General features: G+C 41.9%; 1 protein-coding gene across 1 annotated transcript; it reads left to right on the top strand.

Moving 5' to 3' along the window:
* The first annotated feature begins 11,652 nt into the window (after nt 1–11,652).
* On the top strand, nt 11,653–17,458 carry LOC106575121 (uncharacterized). The gene is made up of 5 exons (XM_014151336.2): nt 11,653–11,706; nt 14,427–14,742; nt 15,101–15,367; nt 15,438–15,590; nt 15,918–17,458. The coding sequence occupies exons 2-5, from the start codon at nt 14,442–14,444 to the stop codon at nt 16,085–16,087; spliced, it is 891 nt and encodes a 296-aa protein (XP_014006811.2). The 5' UTR covers nt 11,653–11,706; nt 14,427–14,441; the 3' UTR covers nt 16,088–17,458.
* The last annotated feature ends 567 nt before the right edge of the window (nt 17,459–18,025 follow it).

The following is an 18,025-nucleotide window of genomic DNA, read 5'->3' on the forward strand; positions in this document are numbered from 1 at the left end:
CTCCTGTTAGAAAATAGGGTAAAATCATTTCAAACAATATAAAAATGACTTTGTAATGTTATTTAATCATTAAATAAACCCCACAGGTAGACAATACTTCTGATCATAAGATACTCGTAAGACCATAATATGGGCCATATTGAGGTCATTTTGACCATATTCCAGCAGCTATGTAAAAAAATGTTTTTATACTTTTGTGATACAGCCACCAACTTTCACACACAGCTAGGACATGTTTAAATACATCTTTTTGGCTATAGTGCCATCACAGATTTTGTCCATTACCCACTGGCGGTCATTTCCAATATGGCTGCTGAAAAATTGTCTAATAAACCCAAGATGGGTAACTGCTTGGATAGATGTCACCAGGGGTTCTCTGCACCGGTCAGAGAGCAAGCTGACGGTCAGAGACAGTGCCACAGTTCACATATTTATTGAGGACTTGTGGTTGGACATGGTATAGTTGGATTTGTGTGTGGTTCTGCAACAAAGAAGATGCATTCCAAGCAGGTTGCATAACATAAAAGGTAAAGGTGATAAGGATTACTATTAAACCAATATATCTCAAATAACAAAAATAAGGAAATTACATGACATCTTAATTTTATGACTTAAACTGTTATGGCTAGGGGGCAGTATTTTCACGGCCGGATAAAAAACGTACCCGATTTAATCTGATTATTACTCCTGCCCAGAAACTAGAATATGCATATAATTATTAGCTTTGGATAGAAAACACTCCAAAGTTTCTAAAACTGTTTGAATGGGATCTGTGAGTATAACAGAACTCATTTGGCAGGCCAAAACCTGAGAAGATTCCATGCAGGAAGTGCCCTGTCTGACAATTTCTTGCCCTTCTTGATTATCTCTATCCAATACATGGGATCTCTGCTGTTACGTGACACTTCCTACGGCTCCCATGGGCTCTCAGAAGGCGGCAAAAAGCTGAATCGTGGCTTTGCAGGCTCTGGCTGAAAAAAGTAGCGCGTTTGGATAGTGGCTGGTCACAGTACTGTGAGACTCAGGCGCGTGCACGAGGGGATCCCATGCTTTTATTTTCTCTCTCTTTGTATGTATACACGCTTTCCCGGTCGGAATATTATCGCTTTTTTACGAGAATAAAAATTGGCATAAAAAATTCATAAAAATTCATTTTAAACAGCGGTTGACATGCTTCGAAGTACGGTAATGGAATATTTAGAAATCTTTTGTCACGAAATGCTCCATGCTCGTGACCCTTATTTACCATTCGGATAGTGTCTTGAACGCACGAACAAAACGCCGCTGTTTGGATATAACAATGGATTATTTGGGACCAAACCAACATTTGTTATTGAAGTAGCAGTCCTGGGAGTGCATTCTGACAAAGAACACCAAAGGTAATCAAACTTTTCTAATAGTAAATCGGAGTTTGGTCAGGGCTAAACTTAGTGGGTGTCTAAATAGCTAGCCGTGATGGCTGGGCTATCTACTCAGAATATTGCAAAATGTGTTTTCACCGAATAGCTATTTTAAAATCGGACACCTCGATTGCACAAAGGAGTTCTGTATCTATAATTCTTAAAATAATTGTTATGTTTTTTGTGAACGTTTATCGTGAGTAATTTAGTAAATTCACCGGAGGTTTGCGGGGGGTATGCTAGTTCTGAACGTCACATGCTAATGTAAAAAGCTGGTTTTTGATATAAATATGAACTTCATTGAACAAAACATGCATGTATTGTATAACATAATGTCCTAGGTGTGTCATCTGATGAAGATCATCAAAGGTTAGTGCTGCATTTAGCTGTGGTTTTGTTTTTTGTGACATTATATGCTAGCTTGAAAAATGGGTGTCTGATTATTTCTGGCTGGGTACTCTGCTGACATAATCTAATGTTTTGCTTTCACTGTAAAGCCTTTTTGAAATCGGACAGTGTGGTTAGATAAAGGAGAGTCTTGTCTTTAAAATGGCGTAAAATAGTGTAAAATAGTCATATGTTTGAAAAATTGAAGTTTTTGTATTTTTGAGGAATTTGTAATTCGCGCCACGCCTATCATTGGATATTGGAGCAGGTGTTCCGCTAGCGGAACGTCTAGATGTAAGAGGTTAACTAAAATATACATGGATAATAGGAAATTAACTTTCTCTTAACTTGGACACACACAACTGTAAAAAAAACTGAGGACAGGATTTAAGTACAAAAAAGGTGTGAATGGGCCTGTCAGGTAAGTCCTGACAATTAGTGACTAGTGTGTGGCATTGAGAGAAAGGTGAAATCAACTTGGTTGATCAAGTTCATCTCAGTAGATTCCTCCTGTTGAGGATCAGCGTGGCAGATGTGTTGTTGCCTACCCTCACCACCTGGGGGTGGCCCGTCAGGAAGTCCAGGATCCAGTTGCAGAGGGAGGTGTTCAGTCCCAGGGTCCTTATGAGCTTTGAGGGCGCTATGGTGTTGAACACTAAGCTGTAGTCAATGAATAGCATTCTCATATAGGTGTTCCTTTTGTCCAGGTGGGAAAGGACAGTGTGGAGTGCAATAGAGATTGCATCAACTGTGTATCTGTTGGGGCGGTATGCAAATGGGAGTGGGTCTTGGGTTTCTGGGATGAGGATGTTGATGTGAGCCATGACCAGCCTTTCAAAGCACTTCATGGCTACAGACGTGAGTGCTACAGGTCGGTAGTCATTTAGGCAGGTTACCTTCGCGTTCTTTGGCACAGGGACTATGGTGGTCTGCTTGAAACGTGTAGGTATTACAGACTCCTTCAGGGTGAGGTTGAAAATGTCAGTGAAGACACTTGCCAGTTGGTCTGCGCATCCTCTGAGTACACGTCCTGGTAATCCGTCTGGCCCCGCAGCCTTGTGAATCTTGACCTGTTTAAAGGTCTTGCTCACATCAGCTATGGAGAGCGTGATCACACAGTCGTCCGGAACAGCTGGTGCTCACATGCATGCTTCAGTGTTGCTTGCCTCGAAGCGAGCATAAAAGGCATTTAGTCCGTCTGGTAGACTCGAGTCACTGGGCAGCTCACGGCTGGGTTTCCCTTTGTAGTCCGTAACAGTTTCAAGCCCTGCCACATCTGACGAGCATCAGAGCCTGTGTAGTAGGCTTCAATCTTAGTCCTATATTGACACTTTGCCTGTTTGATGGTTCGTCTGAGGGCATAGCGGGATTTCATGTAAGCGTCTGGATTAGTGTCCCGCTCCTTGAAAGCGGCAGCTCTAGCCTTTAGCTCGATGCGGATGTTGCCTGTAATCCGTGGCTTCTGGTTGGTATGGTCATTGTGGGGATGACGTCGTCAATGCACTTACTGAGGAAGCTGGTGACTGAGGTGGTATACTCCTCAATGCCATTGGATGAATCCTGGAACATATTCCAGTCTGCTAGCAAAACAGTCCTCTAGCGTCGCATCCGCATCATCTGACCACTTCCGTATTGAGCGAGTCACTGGTACTTCCTGCTTTAGTTTTTGCTTGTAAGCAGGAATCAGGAGGATATAATTATCAGATTTGCCAAATGGAGGGTGAGGGAGAGCTTTGTACGCATCTCTGTGTATGGAGTAAAGGTGGTCTACATTTTTTTCTTCTGGTTGCACATGTGACATGCTGGTAAAAATGAGTTAAAACAGATTTAAGTTTTCCTGCATGCAATATGTTAACTTCTCTAGGGCCGGCGGGACGAAATCGTCCCACCTACGTAACAGCCAGTGGAATCCTGTGGCGCATTATTCAAATACCTTAGAAATGCTATTACTTCAATTTCTCAAACATATGACTATTTTACACCATTTTAAAGACAAGACTCTCGTTAATCTAACCACACTGTCCGATTTCAAAAAGGCTTTACAACGAAAGCAAAACATTAGATTATGCAGCAGAGTACCCAGCCAGAAATAATCAGACACCCATTTTTCAAGCTAGCATATAATGTCACAAAAACCCAGAAGACAGCTAAATGCAGCACTAACCTTTGATGATCTTCATCAGATGACACACCTAGGACATTATGTTATACAATACATGCATGTTTTGTTCAATCAAGTTCATATTTATATCAAAAACCAGCTTTTTACATTAGCATGTGACGTTCAGAACTAGCATACCCCCCGCAAACTTCCGGTGAATTTACTAAATTACTCACGATAAACGTTCACAAAAAGCATAACAATTATTTTAAGAATTATAGATACAGAACTCCTCTATGCACTCGATATGTCCGATTTTAAAATAGCTTTTCGGTGAAAGTACATTTTGCAATATTCTAAGTAGATAGCCCGGCATCACAGGGCTAGCTATTTAGACACCCACCAAGTTTGGCACTCACCAAAGTCAGATTTACTATAAGAAAAATGTTATTACCTTTGCTGTTCTTCGTCAGAATGCACTCCCAGGACTTCTACTTCAATAACAAATGTTGGTTTGGTTCAAAATAATCCATAGTTATGTTCAAATATCCTCTGTTTTGTTAATGCGTTCAAGACACTATCCGAAGTGTAAAGAAGGGTGACGCGCCCGACGCGTTTCGTGACAAAAAAATTCTAAATATTCCATTACCGTACTTCGAAGCATGTCAACCGCTGTTTAAAATCAATTTTTATGCAATTTTTCTCGTAAACAAGCGATAATATTCTGACCGGGAATCTGTGTTTTAGTACAAAGAGAGAGAAAATAAAAAGATGGGGTCGTCTTGTGCACGCACCTCAGTCTCATTGTCCTCTGATAGACCACTTACCAAAGGCGCTAATGCTTTTCAGCCAGGGGCTGCCTCGACATCATTCAGCTTTTTCCCGGGTTCTGAGAGCCTATGGGAGCCGTAGGAAGTGTCACGTTACAGCAAAGATCCTAAGTTTTCAATAAAAAGAGTCAAGAAGCCCAAGGAATGGTCAGAGAGGGCACTTCCTGTACAGAATCTTCTCAGGTTTTTGCCTGCCATATGAGTTCTGTTATACTCACAGACACCATTCAAACAGTTTTAGACACTTTAGGGTGTTTTCTATCCAAAGCCAATAATTATATGCATATTCTAGTTACTGGGCAGTAGTAATAACCAGATTAAATCGGGTATGTTTTTTATCCGGCCGTGTAAATACTGCCCCCTAGCCCTAACAGGTTAAAAAAAAATATATATATATTTATACACACAGTAACAGTCAAAAGTTTGGACACACCTACTCATTTCGTAAATAAAAATAAATAAATAAAATAAATACATAAAAAATACTCTTTCAAAATGCAGATGTTGATTTAGTTATGGATCCATAACAAATTACTATGGGAATAAATATCACTGATTTACAGAAATATTGTAACAAAGTTGTCTAATGAAGGCAAAAAATGTAGAGTCCTCCAATCATGTAGCCTACTCCCGACAATCACGTTGTACCGCGCCATATTTTCCATTCCATCTTAATGGAAACCCTTAGGGTTTCATTTTCTCTGAATGGAAACACCATAATATTAATCAAATTAATTAAACCAAATTTCTTAAAATCAATCCCATATACTATGTTAGTACAAAAAAGTTTTTAAATTCTCTGGTAATGCCAATACGGAATACTATCATACTTCTCAAAGATGCCCTCTGGTGGTCAAACTAGCAATAACTTGCAGTAACAGAAGAAATGGCTGAGAATAAAATGACGTGCCACAGAATGCTGTAGCAGCACGCAACTTTTAAAGGAGGAACCACTGTAGGTAGTCGGGTCTACAGCAATCATGAGCAGTGGTGTAATGTACTTAAGTAAAAATACTTTAAAGTACTACTAGTTTTTTGGGGTGTCTGTACTATTTATATTTTTGACAACTTTTACTTTTAGTTCACTACATTCCTAAAGAAAATGATGTACTTTTTACTCCATACATTTTCCCTTACTCACAAAAGTACTCTTTACATTTTGACTGCTTAGCAGGACAGGAAAATGGTCTAATTCACAACCTTATCAAGAGAACATCCCTGGTCATCCCTACTGCCTTTGATCTGGCTGACTCACTAAACACATGCTTCATTTGTAAATTACCGGTATGTCTGAGTGTTGGAGCGTGCCCCCTGGCTATCCGTAAATAAAAATTATGCTGTCTGGTTTGCTTAATATAAGGAATTTGAAATAATTTATACTTCTGATTCTTAAGTATATTTTAGCAATGACATTTACTTTTGATACTTACGTATATTTAAAACTAAATACTTTTAGACTTTTACTTGAGTCATTTTCTTTTAATGTATTTCTACTTTTACTCAAGTATGACAATTTGGTACTTTTTTCACCACTGATCATGAGGTACTGTACCTCAAGGGAGCAATATCTCGAGACTTCCTTAATATTAGACATTGCACACCAGCTGTTATTGACAAATAGACACACACCACCACCCCTCGTCTTACCAGAGGTAGCTGTTCTGTCTTGCCGATGCACGGAAAACCCAGTGTCGTCGTTCAGCCACGACTTGGTGAAACAATATATTACAGTTTATAAGATGTTCTGATGGTAAGATAGTCTTGAACGGAGCTCATCCAGTTTATTCTCCAGTGATTGCACGTTGATTAATAGAACGAATGGTAGAGGCGGGTTACTCACTGGCAGACAAATTCTCACAAGGGACTCGAATCTGCGCCGATTTTTTAATTAGAGAAGAATTAATTCTCTTTTTCAATGCTAGTTAAGGATACTATAGTTATCACATTTTACGTTGGATTCATTAACTACAAAAAGCTAAGAAGTGTTTTCATTTAAATTCTGGTGGCACTCTGCGCACACACCAGTGGTGTGTATTCATGGATGCCAAGGGAAGCCAGGATTCCCCAAAGAATTTACAACAAAAAATAATTTGTAAAAAGTAAAATAATAATCCATTATCTTTTGTCTCTCTGTGTTTCATAAGTGTTATTCAACAAGCTGAATCTATCTCACCGGAGAAAGCATCTGAGTGAACGAAACAGTTATCTATTTGATGCTGTCTGGTCAAAATAGAGTATTACATTGTTGCAAGCATTTGGCCTCCCTTTATTAAATAATAGCCAACCAGCGTTGAGCTAAACTGAGTGATCTCAGCTGTGAATGGTCATAGTGCGCCAAAAAAAAGTGTCAAAGGAAGCCAGTTTGGATTTGGCTTCAGAGCAATCACATCAGAAACCAAACGTCATGGAGATAGGGATTTGGACTTGGTTTTACTTAATTCTCCGTACTGCCCAATGATTATAACGGCGATTCTGATCCAACCATAAATTCATACATTGTGCCCCTGAACTGAGAGGATGGAAGTTCAACATGTAGCTAGATGTGGTATGCCAATGTTTACTAGCTGGCCTGGCGCATTGTTGCTCCTGAAGTGAAGTTAGGCTAGCGAGCAAGCATTTTAGCCAGGTAGCTTAGGACAACAAAAACTGTGTACTGTATGAGAGAGTCATAGACTGTTTAGGCAATATGAAAGAAAAGGACGTCATTGGTGTTTCTACGAGTAGGGTGAGTCAACATGTTTTTTCTGCTTGCAAACACACACATACTCACACACACAGAAATCAGAACCATGGACAGCCACACCATATTTAGTTTAAGTTGATTGGACTAAATAGTTTTTGGTATCTTTTAGTTGTCACTGTATTAGACTAAGCATAGGTGATTAGATGATGTTGAAATGGTGCTGGAATAGTGGAGGAAGCTCCTGTTTTCTTTACGACTTGCGGTAACTCTCTGTGGTTCTAAATTTACAGTTGTTTTGTAGTCCCAAAATGTCGGAAACATTACCTTGCTTGACCTTGCTATAGGTCATGTAACTGTTTGTTACATGCAATATGTTTTGTGGACTTCACCGGACAGATGTTGCTCTCTGGTTTTGTAATGAAACAATTGTGTGGTTGAATTTATTTTGCCACTGTGTCATCTTATTGTCTTGGCCTTAGGCCTATATATCACGGTGTCAATGCGTATATGAACTAACAGGTTATAGAGCAAACAACGCAATACATTTTTTGGGGGGGGCTTGGCTTCCCCAGTGATTTTACTCACGCTCCACTACTAGGGTGACCACATTTAAAATACCCAAATGCAGGACAACCGGATGATTTTGCGGGACATTCCCTGGACATTTTAGCCTACATTAATAAAAACATTTGGCAGTTAGGCCTACTGTCCTCTTCAAGTTTAACTGGAATTTAAGCCGAAAGGATTTAAGAAATATGATTGGTTGACAATAGGCCTATCTATGACATTGGCCTACTTCTCGTCTTGCGCAGAATATCAAATCTCAACAATGATTGGAGAAGTGTTTAACATTACCAGTAGGCTTAGGCTACCACATCCTTATGATATATATATATATTTTGTGACTGCAATGTGACTGCAAGAGACAAGTTGTAATGTGTGACTAAAATAAGAGACAAATTAACCTTTTTTCTAAATTAGTGTTGCTTGAATTTGTTGATAAAATGTGACATGATTGTTTTGTTGCAGGACAAAGGCTCAAAATGCATGACTATCCCGCACAATCTGGGACATGTGGTCACCCTAACCGCTACTGGCACACACAAGCTTGTAGCTCTGGTCCAACGTTAGGCCAGCTCTCAGAAGTTCAGACATTGAAAGTTCCTTCATACCATGCCAACTATTAGCCCTTACAAAGTTAAAAAACACCACCCCATTCCACTATTTAACCCTATCTAATCCTACTACAGGCCAACGGTCTGAGAAGACAGAAAACTACCACCAATCCCAAGTACTACCAATCCCAAGTACTGCAGCTGCCACCACAACAGCTATTTTCTGTGACTTACGTTCCATTTCTGCAGTTGACAACCATGGCTATGAATGCTAAGAAACCCACCTTACTGAAGTACATATTATTCCCATCCCTCTCTATTGGCCTCTGCCCACTTGCAGGAATCCTCATTGGATCCCTAACCCTGTACCCATCTTCCTCTACCACTCTCTTCACTGCTTCAGCATACAACACTTTCTGTACTACTCTGACAACCTCAGCCTGCCTTTCTCTCACTGGACACCTCCGATCTTCAGTGCCATGGCACCCCCACAGGTAACACACAACTTTCTCCACCCATACTTTATATTCCTTCCTCTAATGCCCCCCTGCACACTTCTCACATCTAGGAATCTCCATAATACACACTGCTGCAACATGACCATAAGCTTGGCACCTAAAACACCATAGTATTTTCGGAACAAAATCTCTCATGGGATAACTGACACACCCTAACTTGATCTTGTCGGGCAAAACTCATCAGGACAATGTCTTCTCCGTTTCACCATGCTCTCCACCGGGTCTGCGTCGCACCAAACAGAGGGCATCACAGACACCAGGAATCTTCACTTTCAGCTAATCCTCCTCAACACTTAATGCCACCCCCGTTATCAATCCTTTCAACGGCGCCCTGCTTCGCAGAACAAAGCAAGTCACAGTTCTTGTCCATAGTCGCGTGGTCCAAAGCGCACACTTCCTCTGGACGGAAGGAACACAATAAATCATCACGAGTCCACTTTGCGTTACTTTCCCCTACTCAACAGTCCCCAACCTCATCTCCACCCAACCTGACACCACATATGGGGTTAGACAGAATACAAGGATCTATTCTCTCCACAAATCTGACTCCCGCTGGGCCAGTATCATCCTTGTCATCATTGGGACGAGGCTCAAACTCGGCAATCCTCACCGCAGGTACTTCATCCTCACTCTTGTCACGTTCAATCTCTGAACTACTGGAGCACTTGTCCCTCTTTTTGCATTTGACACCAACCTTCCTCACCACACCACACCACTTTCCTCTACACTCAGCTCCTTCTCGGCGGTCATCACTGCACCTGCCACCACATTTAATTCATCCTCACTTTCGTCACGTTCCGTTTTCTTCTTTAGCTCTTCCAAACGCACTGTGTTATCCTCCATTCCATATTCACAAAAAACATATTCCCCTTTTTTTCTTGTCCGCCATCTACTCCCTCATCAGATATTCCAGAAGTCTTGTGCAATCCCCCACTACATATTTATTCATATGTTCCTTTTTTTTCTTATCCGCCATCTTCCTCTTCCGTTCCGCCGCTTGCCCCCTTTCACTGCCATATCTCTGGCCTAATTCAGATAATGCAAGATGTCCAGCGCTTCAAGCCAAGCCTCCTCCTCCACCCTCTCTCGCTCTCTCCCCAGCTGCAAAATTTCAGTCACATTTCGCACCCTACACTTCTCTGTCCAATGCATGTAAACAACTATATCTGGCCCGCTCCATAGCAAGCTGCTCTATCCACATTGATTGGTGAAGTAATTTAATGTGGTGTTAAATGTAAAGAAATATATATATATATAACGACTTCAGAGGTTCAAAAAGTAACAGAAAGAAACGATATAAACCGTTACTTGTTTTGGTTCAAACTGGTTCAGAACTTTATTTTGCTGGTTGGAACAGTACTGGAACGGAACCCAAAAATTTTTTTATTTTTTTTAATTTCACCTTTATTTAACCAGGTAGGCAAGTTGAGAACAAGTTCTCATTTACAATTGCGACCTGGCCAAGATAAAGCAAAGCAGTTTGACACATACAACAACACAGAGTTACACATGGAGTAAAACAAACATACAGTCAATAATATAGTAGAAAAATAAGTCTATATACAAAGTGAGCAAATGAGGTGAGATAAGGGAGGTAAAGGCAAAAAAGGCCATGGTGGCAAAGTAAATACAATATAGGAAGTAAAACACTGGAATAGTAGATTTGCAGTGGAAGAAAGTGCAAAGTAGAAATATAAATAATGGGGTGCAAAGGAGCAAAATAAATAAATACAGTAGGGGAAGTGGTAGTTGTTTGGGCTAAATTATAGATGGGCTATGTACAGGTGCAGTAAACTGTGAGCTGCTCTGACAGCTGGTGCTTAAAGCTAGTGAGGGAGATACCGTAAATTCCGGACTATAAACCGCAACTTTTCTCCCACGCTTTGAACCACGCGGCTTAAACAATGACGCGGCTAATATATGGATTTTTCCCGCTTTCAAATTTTTTTCTTCCAAAAAAACACATTCTGTGACGTGCTCAGTTTTTTGGCGGCATGAAGCTTTCATTAGACCAATGAAATTGCCGAACGGGTTAATGTCAAACAACTTTTTTGTTTACTGTTTAGATTAAATCGAGCGCTCTCAAACTTCCCATCATTCTGATTACGGTAGTCATTTTGTCACCCTCATCATGGCAAAGACACGGAGAAATGCATATGATGCAGCTTTCAAGTTGAAGGCGATTGATCTGGCTGTTGGAAAAGGAAATAGAGTTGCTGCACGAGAGCTTGGTCTTAATGAGTCGACGATAAGACGTTGGAAACAGCAGCGTGAGGAATTAGCTTACAGCTAATTTTTTATTTTTTGTTACAAGCCGTGTTTCGTTAAGCCTATTTATTTTTGTTACAAGCCGTGTTTCGTTAAAGCCTATTTATTTTTGTTAAAGCCTGTGTAAAGTTCATTTGTTTCAATGTACCGGTAGGCACCTGCGGCTTATAGACATGTGCGGCTTATTTATGTTCAAAATAATATATTTTTTTTAATTCAGTGGGTGCGGCTTATATTCAGGTGCGCTTAATAGTCTGGAAATTACGGTAAGTGTTTCCAGTTTTAGAGATTTTTGTAGTTCGTTCCAGTCATTGGCAGCAGAGAACTGGAAGGAGAGGCGGCCGAAGGAGGAATTGGCTTTGGGGGTGACCAGAGAGATATACCTGCTGGAGCGCGTGCTACAGGTGGGTGCTGCTATGGTGAACAGCGAGCTGAGATAAGGGGGAACTTTACCTAGCAGGGTCTTATAGATGACCTGGAGCCAGTGGGTTTGGCGACGAGTATGAAGCGAGGGCCAGACAACGAGAGCGTACAGGTCGCAGTGGTGGGTAGTATATGGGGCTTTAGATGTACTATTGTAAAGTGGTTGTTCCACTGGATATCATAAGGTGAATGCACCAATCTGTAAGTCGCTCTGGATAAGAGCATCTGCTAAATGACGTAAATGTAAATGTAAAACGGATGGCACTGTGATAGACTGCATCCAATTTATTGAGTAGGGTATTGGAGGCTATTTTGTAAATGACATCGCCGAAGTCGAGGATCGGTAGGATGGTCAGTTTTACGATGGTATGTTTGGCAGCATGAGTGAAAGATGCTTTGTTGCGAAATAGGAAGCCAATTCTAGATTTAACTTTGGATTGGAGATGTTTGATGTGAGTCTGGAAGGAGAGTTTACAGTCTAACCAGACACCTAGGTACTGTTCAGAACGAAACGATTGGAAAATGATTTGGATTCCAACCCTTGGTGTAAACGGAAGAAGGACGCAAAACATTTCTTAAACGGAAGCAAATGGAACGAATTGGGGAGGGACCTATCTGAATTTGTCCAATACAAACTCTAGTTTTAGTTGCAACTGTTTGGCTATGATTACACCTTTGTTGTCACTGAAATATACTGTCTTCTGCAACTATATTAAAACAGTGGACAGTAAGTGTATATTTAGCATTTGTGATTTTTTTGTTTGTTGATGTGATATGAAAGTAAAGGGCTTTTATGTTTCTAAAACCGTAGGCCAATTGAGAATCGATTTACAGTGGGGGAAAAAAGTATTTGATCCCCTGCTGATTTTGTACGTTTGCCCACTTACAAATAAATGATCAGTCTATAATTTTAATGGTAGGTTTATTTGAACAGTGAGAGACAGAATAACAAAAAAAAAAGAAAAACGCATGTCAAAAATGTTATAAAATGATTAGCATTTTAATGGGGGAAATAAGTATTTGACCCCTCTGCAAAACATGACTTAGTACTTGGTGGCAAAACCCTTGTTGGCAATCACAGAGGTCAGACGTTTCTTGTAGTTGGCCACCAGGTTTGCACACATCTCAGGAGGGATTTTGTCCCAATCCTCTTTGCAGATCTTCTCCAAGTCATTAAAGTTTTGAGGCTGACGTTTGGCAACTCGAACCTTCAGCTCCCTCCACAGATTTTCTATGGGATTAAGATCTGGAGACTGGCTAGGCCACTCCAGGACCTTAATGTGCTTCTTCTTGAGCCACTCCTTTGTTGCCTTGGCCATGTGTTTTGGGTCATTGTCATGCTGGAATACCCATCCATGACCCATTTTCAATGCCCTGGCTGAGGGAAGGATGTTCTCACCCAAGATTAGATGGTACATGGCCCCGTCCATCGTCCCTTTGATGCGGTGAAGTTGTCCTGTCCCCTTAGCAGAAAAACACCCCCAAAGCATAATGTTTCCACCTCCATGTTTGACGGTGGAGATGGTGTTCTTGGAGTCCTAGGCAGCATTCCTCCTCCAAACACGGCGGGTTGAGTTGATGCCAAAGAGCTCCATTTTGGTCTCATCTGACCACAACACTTTCACCAGTTGTCCTCTGAATCATTCAGATGTTCATTGGCAAACTTCAGACGGGCATGTATATGTATTCTTGAGCAGGGGGACCTTGCGGGCACTGCAGGATTTCAGTCCTTCACGGCGTAGTGTGTTACCAATTGTTTTCTTGTTGACTATGGTCCCAGCTGCCTTGAGATCATTGACAAGATCCTCCAGTGTAGTTCTGGGCTGATTCCTCACCGTTCTCATGATCATTGCAACCCCACGAGCTGAGATCTTGCATGGAGCCCCAGGCCGAGGGATATTGACAGTTCTTTTGTGTTTCTTCCATTTGCGAATAATCGCACCAAATGTTGTCACCTTCTCACCAAGCTGCTTGGCGATGGTCTTGTAGCCCATTCCAGCCTTGTGTAGGTCTACAATCTTGTCCCTGACATCCTTGGAGAGCTCTTTGGTCTTGGCCATGGTGGAGAGTTTGGAATCTGATTGATTGATTGCTTCTGTGGACAGGTGTCTTTTTTACAGGGAACAAACTGAGATTAGGAGCAATCCCTTTAAGAGTGTGCTCCTAATCTCAGCTCGTTACCTGTATAAAAGACACCTGGGAGCCAGAAATCTTTCTGATTGAGAGGGGGTCAAATACTTATTTCCCTCATTAAAATGCAAATCAATTTATAACATTTTTGACATGCGTTTTTCTGGATATTTTTGTTGTTATTCTGTCTCTCATTGTTCAAATAAACCTACCATTAAAATTATAGGCTGATCCTTTCTTTATCAGTGGGCAAACGTACAAAATCGGCAGGGGATCAAATACTTTTTTCCCCCACTGTAAGTTTAGATGGTGTATTTGGCTGTTTTGGCTGCCAGAGACAATTTGCCTTTAAATAGAACATGTACTGTAAGGTAGTCTATTATTGGGCTACTTGTCAGTATTCCCCAAATGTAGATTCATATCAAACGGCTCCATGTGCGATTCTCACAGACCTAGCATAACTATACAACTTATAACAGTGATTCTGATAAGTCTATATCGGTCAAGCATATCAATATGCAATGCAGTCTAAAAAATAAATATGATCATCATATAAGTCGTTTTTCAGCAGGTGTGGTTTGTGAAGATGGAGGGAGAGCATCCTCATGAGGAGAAGCAGACTGAAACTGCTTGCTGTGCATCCCAATGTCCCAAAGATGGAGAGGAGAGGCAGGGACAAGGGGCTATGTTATGGTCCATCCAGGAGGCAGTGGAGAGGCAGACCATGCAGATAGGAACGTCCGCCTGTGGGGCAACGGCCGTAGTGGACGTCCTACAGGCCCTCGGCATCGTTGTGGCACCCGAGACGGCTGACCGGTGTGTGCGGACGTGCCTGAGGAGGAACGAGGCGCCGCTGCCTGATTACCTGTTCTCCCGGAGCGAGGCTGGTACTGACCATTGACCGCTTACTGTCCTTGTTCTATTTAGCTAACAACCGTGCACTGTTTTCACATTAATCAACTGACCGCAATCTAACAATTTATGACAAGAATCTTTGGCCCCAACCCTGATTTGACTTAACACAACAGCCAACCACAACACTCATCCAGCAGTCTACTCTGACCACAACCCTTAGAACTTCCTCATTATACCATAATTTCTCTAACTGGACCACAGGCCCTCAACCATGACCACCAAATGCTCTGTTAACTGTGTTTGTGTGTATATGTGCGTGCATGCGTGTTTGTGTGTTGTATGTTGTATGTCTGTGATACACCCTCCTCTCTGTCTCTTCCCCTCTCCCAGGCGCCACACACGCACAGCTGATAGCTGGGGCGGAGCAGGCTAGTGGTGGGCGCGTGCTGGGTCGCCACTTCCCCCTCCACCCTCGCCGGCGGGTGAGGCTGGTACCCTGGCTGGCACAGTGGATCCAGAAAGGGGCAGTTCCCGTGGCCACCATGAACATGCAGCTGGCAGTGCCAGAGGGAGAGGAGGTTCCCGACGCATGGCACCACCAACTCATCTTTGGGGTCGGACCCGACACTGTCTATATGACCAATCCCCTGGATGTGGGTAAGTCGTGTGTGTGTGTAAGTGTGAGAGAGTATACCCTGTGTGTGACTTCATGCATTCTATGTCCCAGTGAGTGAGCGGGAGGTGCATCAGCGACTCTGCAGTGAATCTGTGTTGCTGATACGTCGAGAGGATGTGCTGCTGAGATTGACAGCTGACGCCCCTCTGTCTAGCCTATCGGACGACCAGTCTGACCCACGCTGGAAAGCCCTGGATGTGGAGGGTGAGAGAGAAATTTCACCGCTCTCTGTTACTCTGGTCATGTTCCCCTGCTCAGATGTTGCATGCATCAACCAATGGTTGTGTGCCACGTAATCGACTGTGTTATGTAAAATACCTATCCAGCCACTTTAAGATCTGGCATGCGTCAGCAACGCCTGGGCAGAGGAAGGCGCCCTATGTCTGTCTCTCTCTCACGCTCTCTCACTCTTTGTCTCAGAATAACACACAAACAATTTAGTTCTGCCAAAGCAGGATGTCAATTACGTGTGTGTGTGTGTGTGTGTGCACACCTGTGCGTTTGTGTGCGTGTGGTCCTTTACTCCCTTAGGTCAATTGAGGCAGATGATTCGTGAGGAAGACCATGATGATGAAGATCAGTTTAGGATGAGCCATGTCATGATCCCCGCAGCGTACAGTTCAGGTGTGACAGTCTTCGCCCTCAGAGATTCAGACCAAGGACAGGAGCTTCTCCACGCCCCTGAACTCCCTTTGCTTTGATATGGCTGGACAGTGGACACATCATTACCAAAGATCTTGCGGTGATTGGACAATGCATCTTTGACCTTCCCACTATTGTTACATTTATTCGGTGAGGGGAAATGTTCAGAAACTGGTGATAGAAATGTCATTAATAGAGCTGACATGGTTCCTTATTCTACAGGTAAGAGAGGCTTGGCTGTTCTACATAATATATTTCTATCTGAACATCCCACAATGTTGCACCCTGCTGAATGTGCCCCAGGCGTATTCAGTGAGGTGAAACACTCAAAAACTGATATAAACTATAGAATTGATAGAGCTGACTCAATTTCCTATTCAGACAACTCATGATTCTGATATGTCTATCTATAATATTGGCCAGTCATGTTGTACACAATACATTTTTATCTGAACGTTCAGTAACGTCACTCCGACCTGAACGAGGCCCTGCTGCTGTACAGTAGGATATCCGTCCCTGACAGTAATACCTTGTTTGAACACTTTTCTGGGTCGTATTCACTGACATCAAGCAGAAGAAAATTAACCGAAACAGGAAGTGACTCCCTGAACTTACCCAATAAGAAACATTCATTTTCCTTTTCCATTAAATAACGTTTTGCTACAGTATGCACTAATGAATACGACCCTGATCTTATGTGTGTGACGTTAAGAATAGCCTACTTGATGTATGCCCCTGCACCAGTGGAGGCTGCTGAGTGGAGAACGGCCCGTAATAATAGCTGGAACTGCGCAAATAGAATGGCATCAAACACATAGAAACCATGTGTTTGATGTATTTCATACTATTCCACTAATTCCGCTCCAGTCATTACCAAGGGCCCGTCCCCCCCAATTAAGGTGCAACCACCCCCTGTGCCCTGCACATTGAAATGGTTGCACAGTTTGAAACCCTTTCTACTGCAGCAGGACAATCAACCCTAATGCGCCACTCTGTGCAATACCAGATAAGCTAAATCATGTGGCACTGGAATGTAAATGTGATGTTGTGCTCATCTACACAGATACAGATTAGGTATATATCTGAGTGTGCTCATGATTTGCAGTTTTCTGTGGTCAAGATTTTTGGCTACAACTTATTTGGCCAGTTTCCCAGACACAGATTAAGCCTGGTCCTTGACTAAGAATGATGTTCAATGGAGATTCTCCATTAACAGTAGCAGTTGAGTCCAGGACTAGGCTTGATCTGTGTCCAGGAAACCAACCAAATATGAAATTATGTTTAAATCAATCAATGTGTATCTGTTGTCGTTCCAGGTTGTGATGTTTGTCATGTTAACTCCCTTTTATTTGTAAGCTATCAAAATACATAAAGAGGGTCGCACGATCTACATATAAAAACTCCCAGTCATTTCTTGGGTGAAACACCAAGGTTTCTGCATCACTGTGCCTTCTTCAGGGTAATGTCATGAATGCTTGAACCAGGTTATGAAGACAAACGGTGCAATTAGTGTAACCAATGACAATAGTGAGGGGTGTGAATGAATTGAGTGAAACTGTTAAATACAGTGCATTCGGAAAGTATTCAGATCCCTTCCCTTTTTCCACATTTTGTTACATTACAGCCTTATTATAAAATGGATTAAATAAAAAAATCCTCATCAATCTACACAAAATACCCCATAATGACAAAGTGAAAACAGGTTTTTAGAAATGTTTGCAAATTTATTCAAAATGAAAAACATAACTTATTTACATTAGTATTCTTTGCTATGAGACTCAAATTGAGCTCAGGTGCATCCTGTTTCCATTGATCATCCTGGAGCTGTATCTACAACTTGATTGGGGTCCACCTGTGGTAAATTCAATTGATTGGACATGATTTGGAAAGGCACACACCTGTCTATATAAGGTCCCACAATTGACAGTGCATGTCAGAGCAAAAACCAAGCCATGAGGTCGAAGGAATTGTCCGTAAAGCTCCAAGACAGGATTGTG

The sequence above is a fragment of the Salmo salar genome, chromosome ssa17, assembly GCF_905237065.1.
Source record: "Salmo salar chromosome ssa17, Ssal_v3.1, whole genome shotgun sequence".
Taxonomy (NCBI): domain Eukaryota; kingdom Metazoa; phylum Chordata; class Actinopteri; order Salmoniformes; family Salmonidae; genus Salmo; species Salmo salar.

Bases quoted from the DNA above. Each gene is read 5' to 3' on its own strand.
- LOC106575121 (XM_014151336.2), top strand. From the start codon at position 14,442: ATGGAGGGAGAGCATCCTCATGAGGAGAAGCAGACTGAAACTGCTTGC. The intron at 15,368-15,437 runs GTAAGTCGTGTG...TCTATGTCCCAG, and splicing joins GACCAATCCCCTGGATGTGG to TGAGTGAGCGGGAGGTGCAT. The intron at 15,591-15,917 runs GTGAGAGAGAAA...TTACTCCCTTAG, and splicing joins GAAAGCCCTGGATGTGGAGG to GTCAATTGAGGCAGATGATT.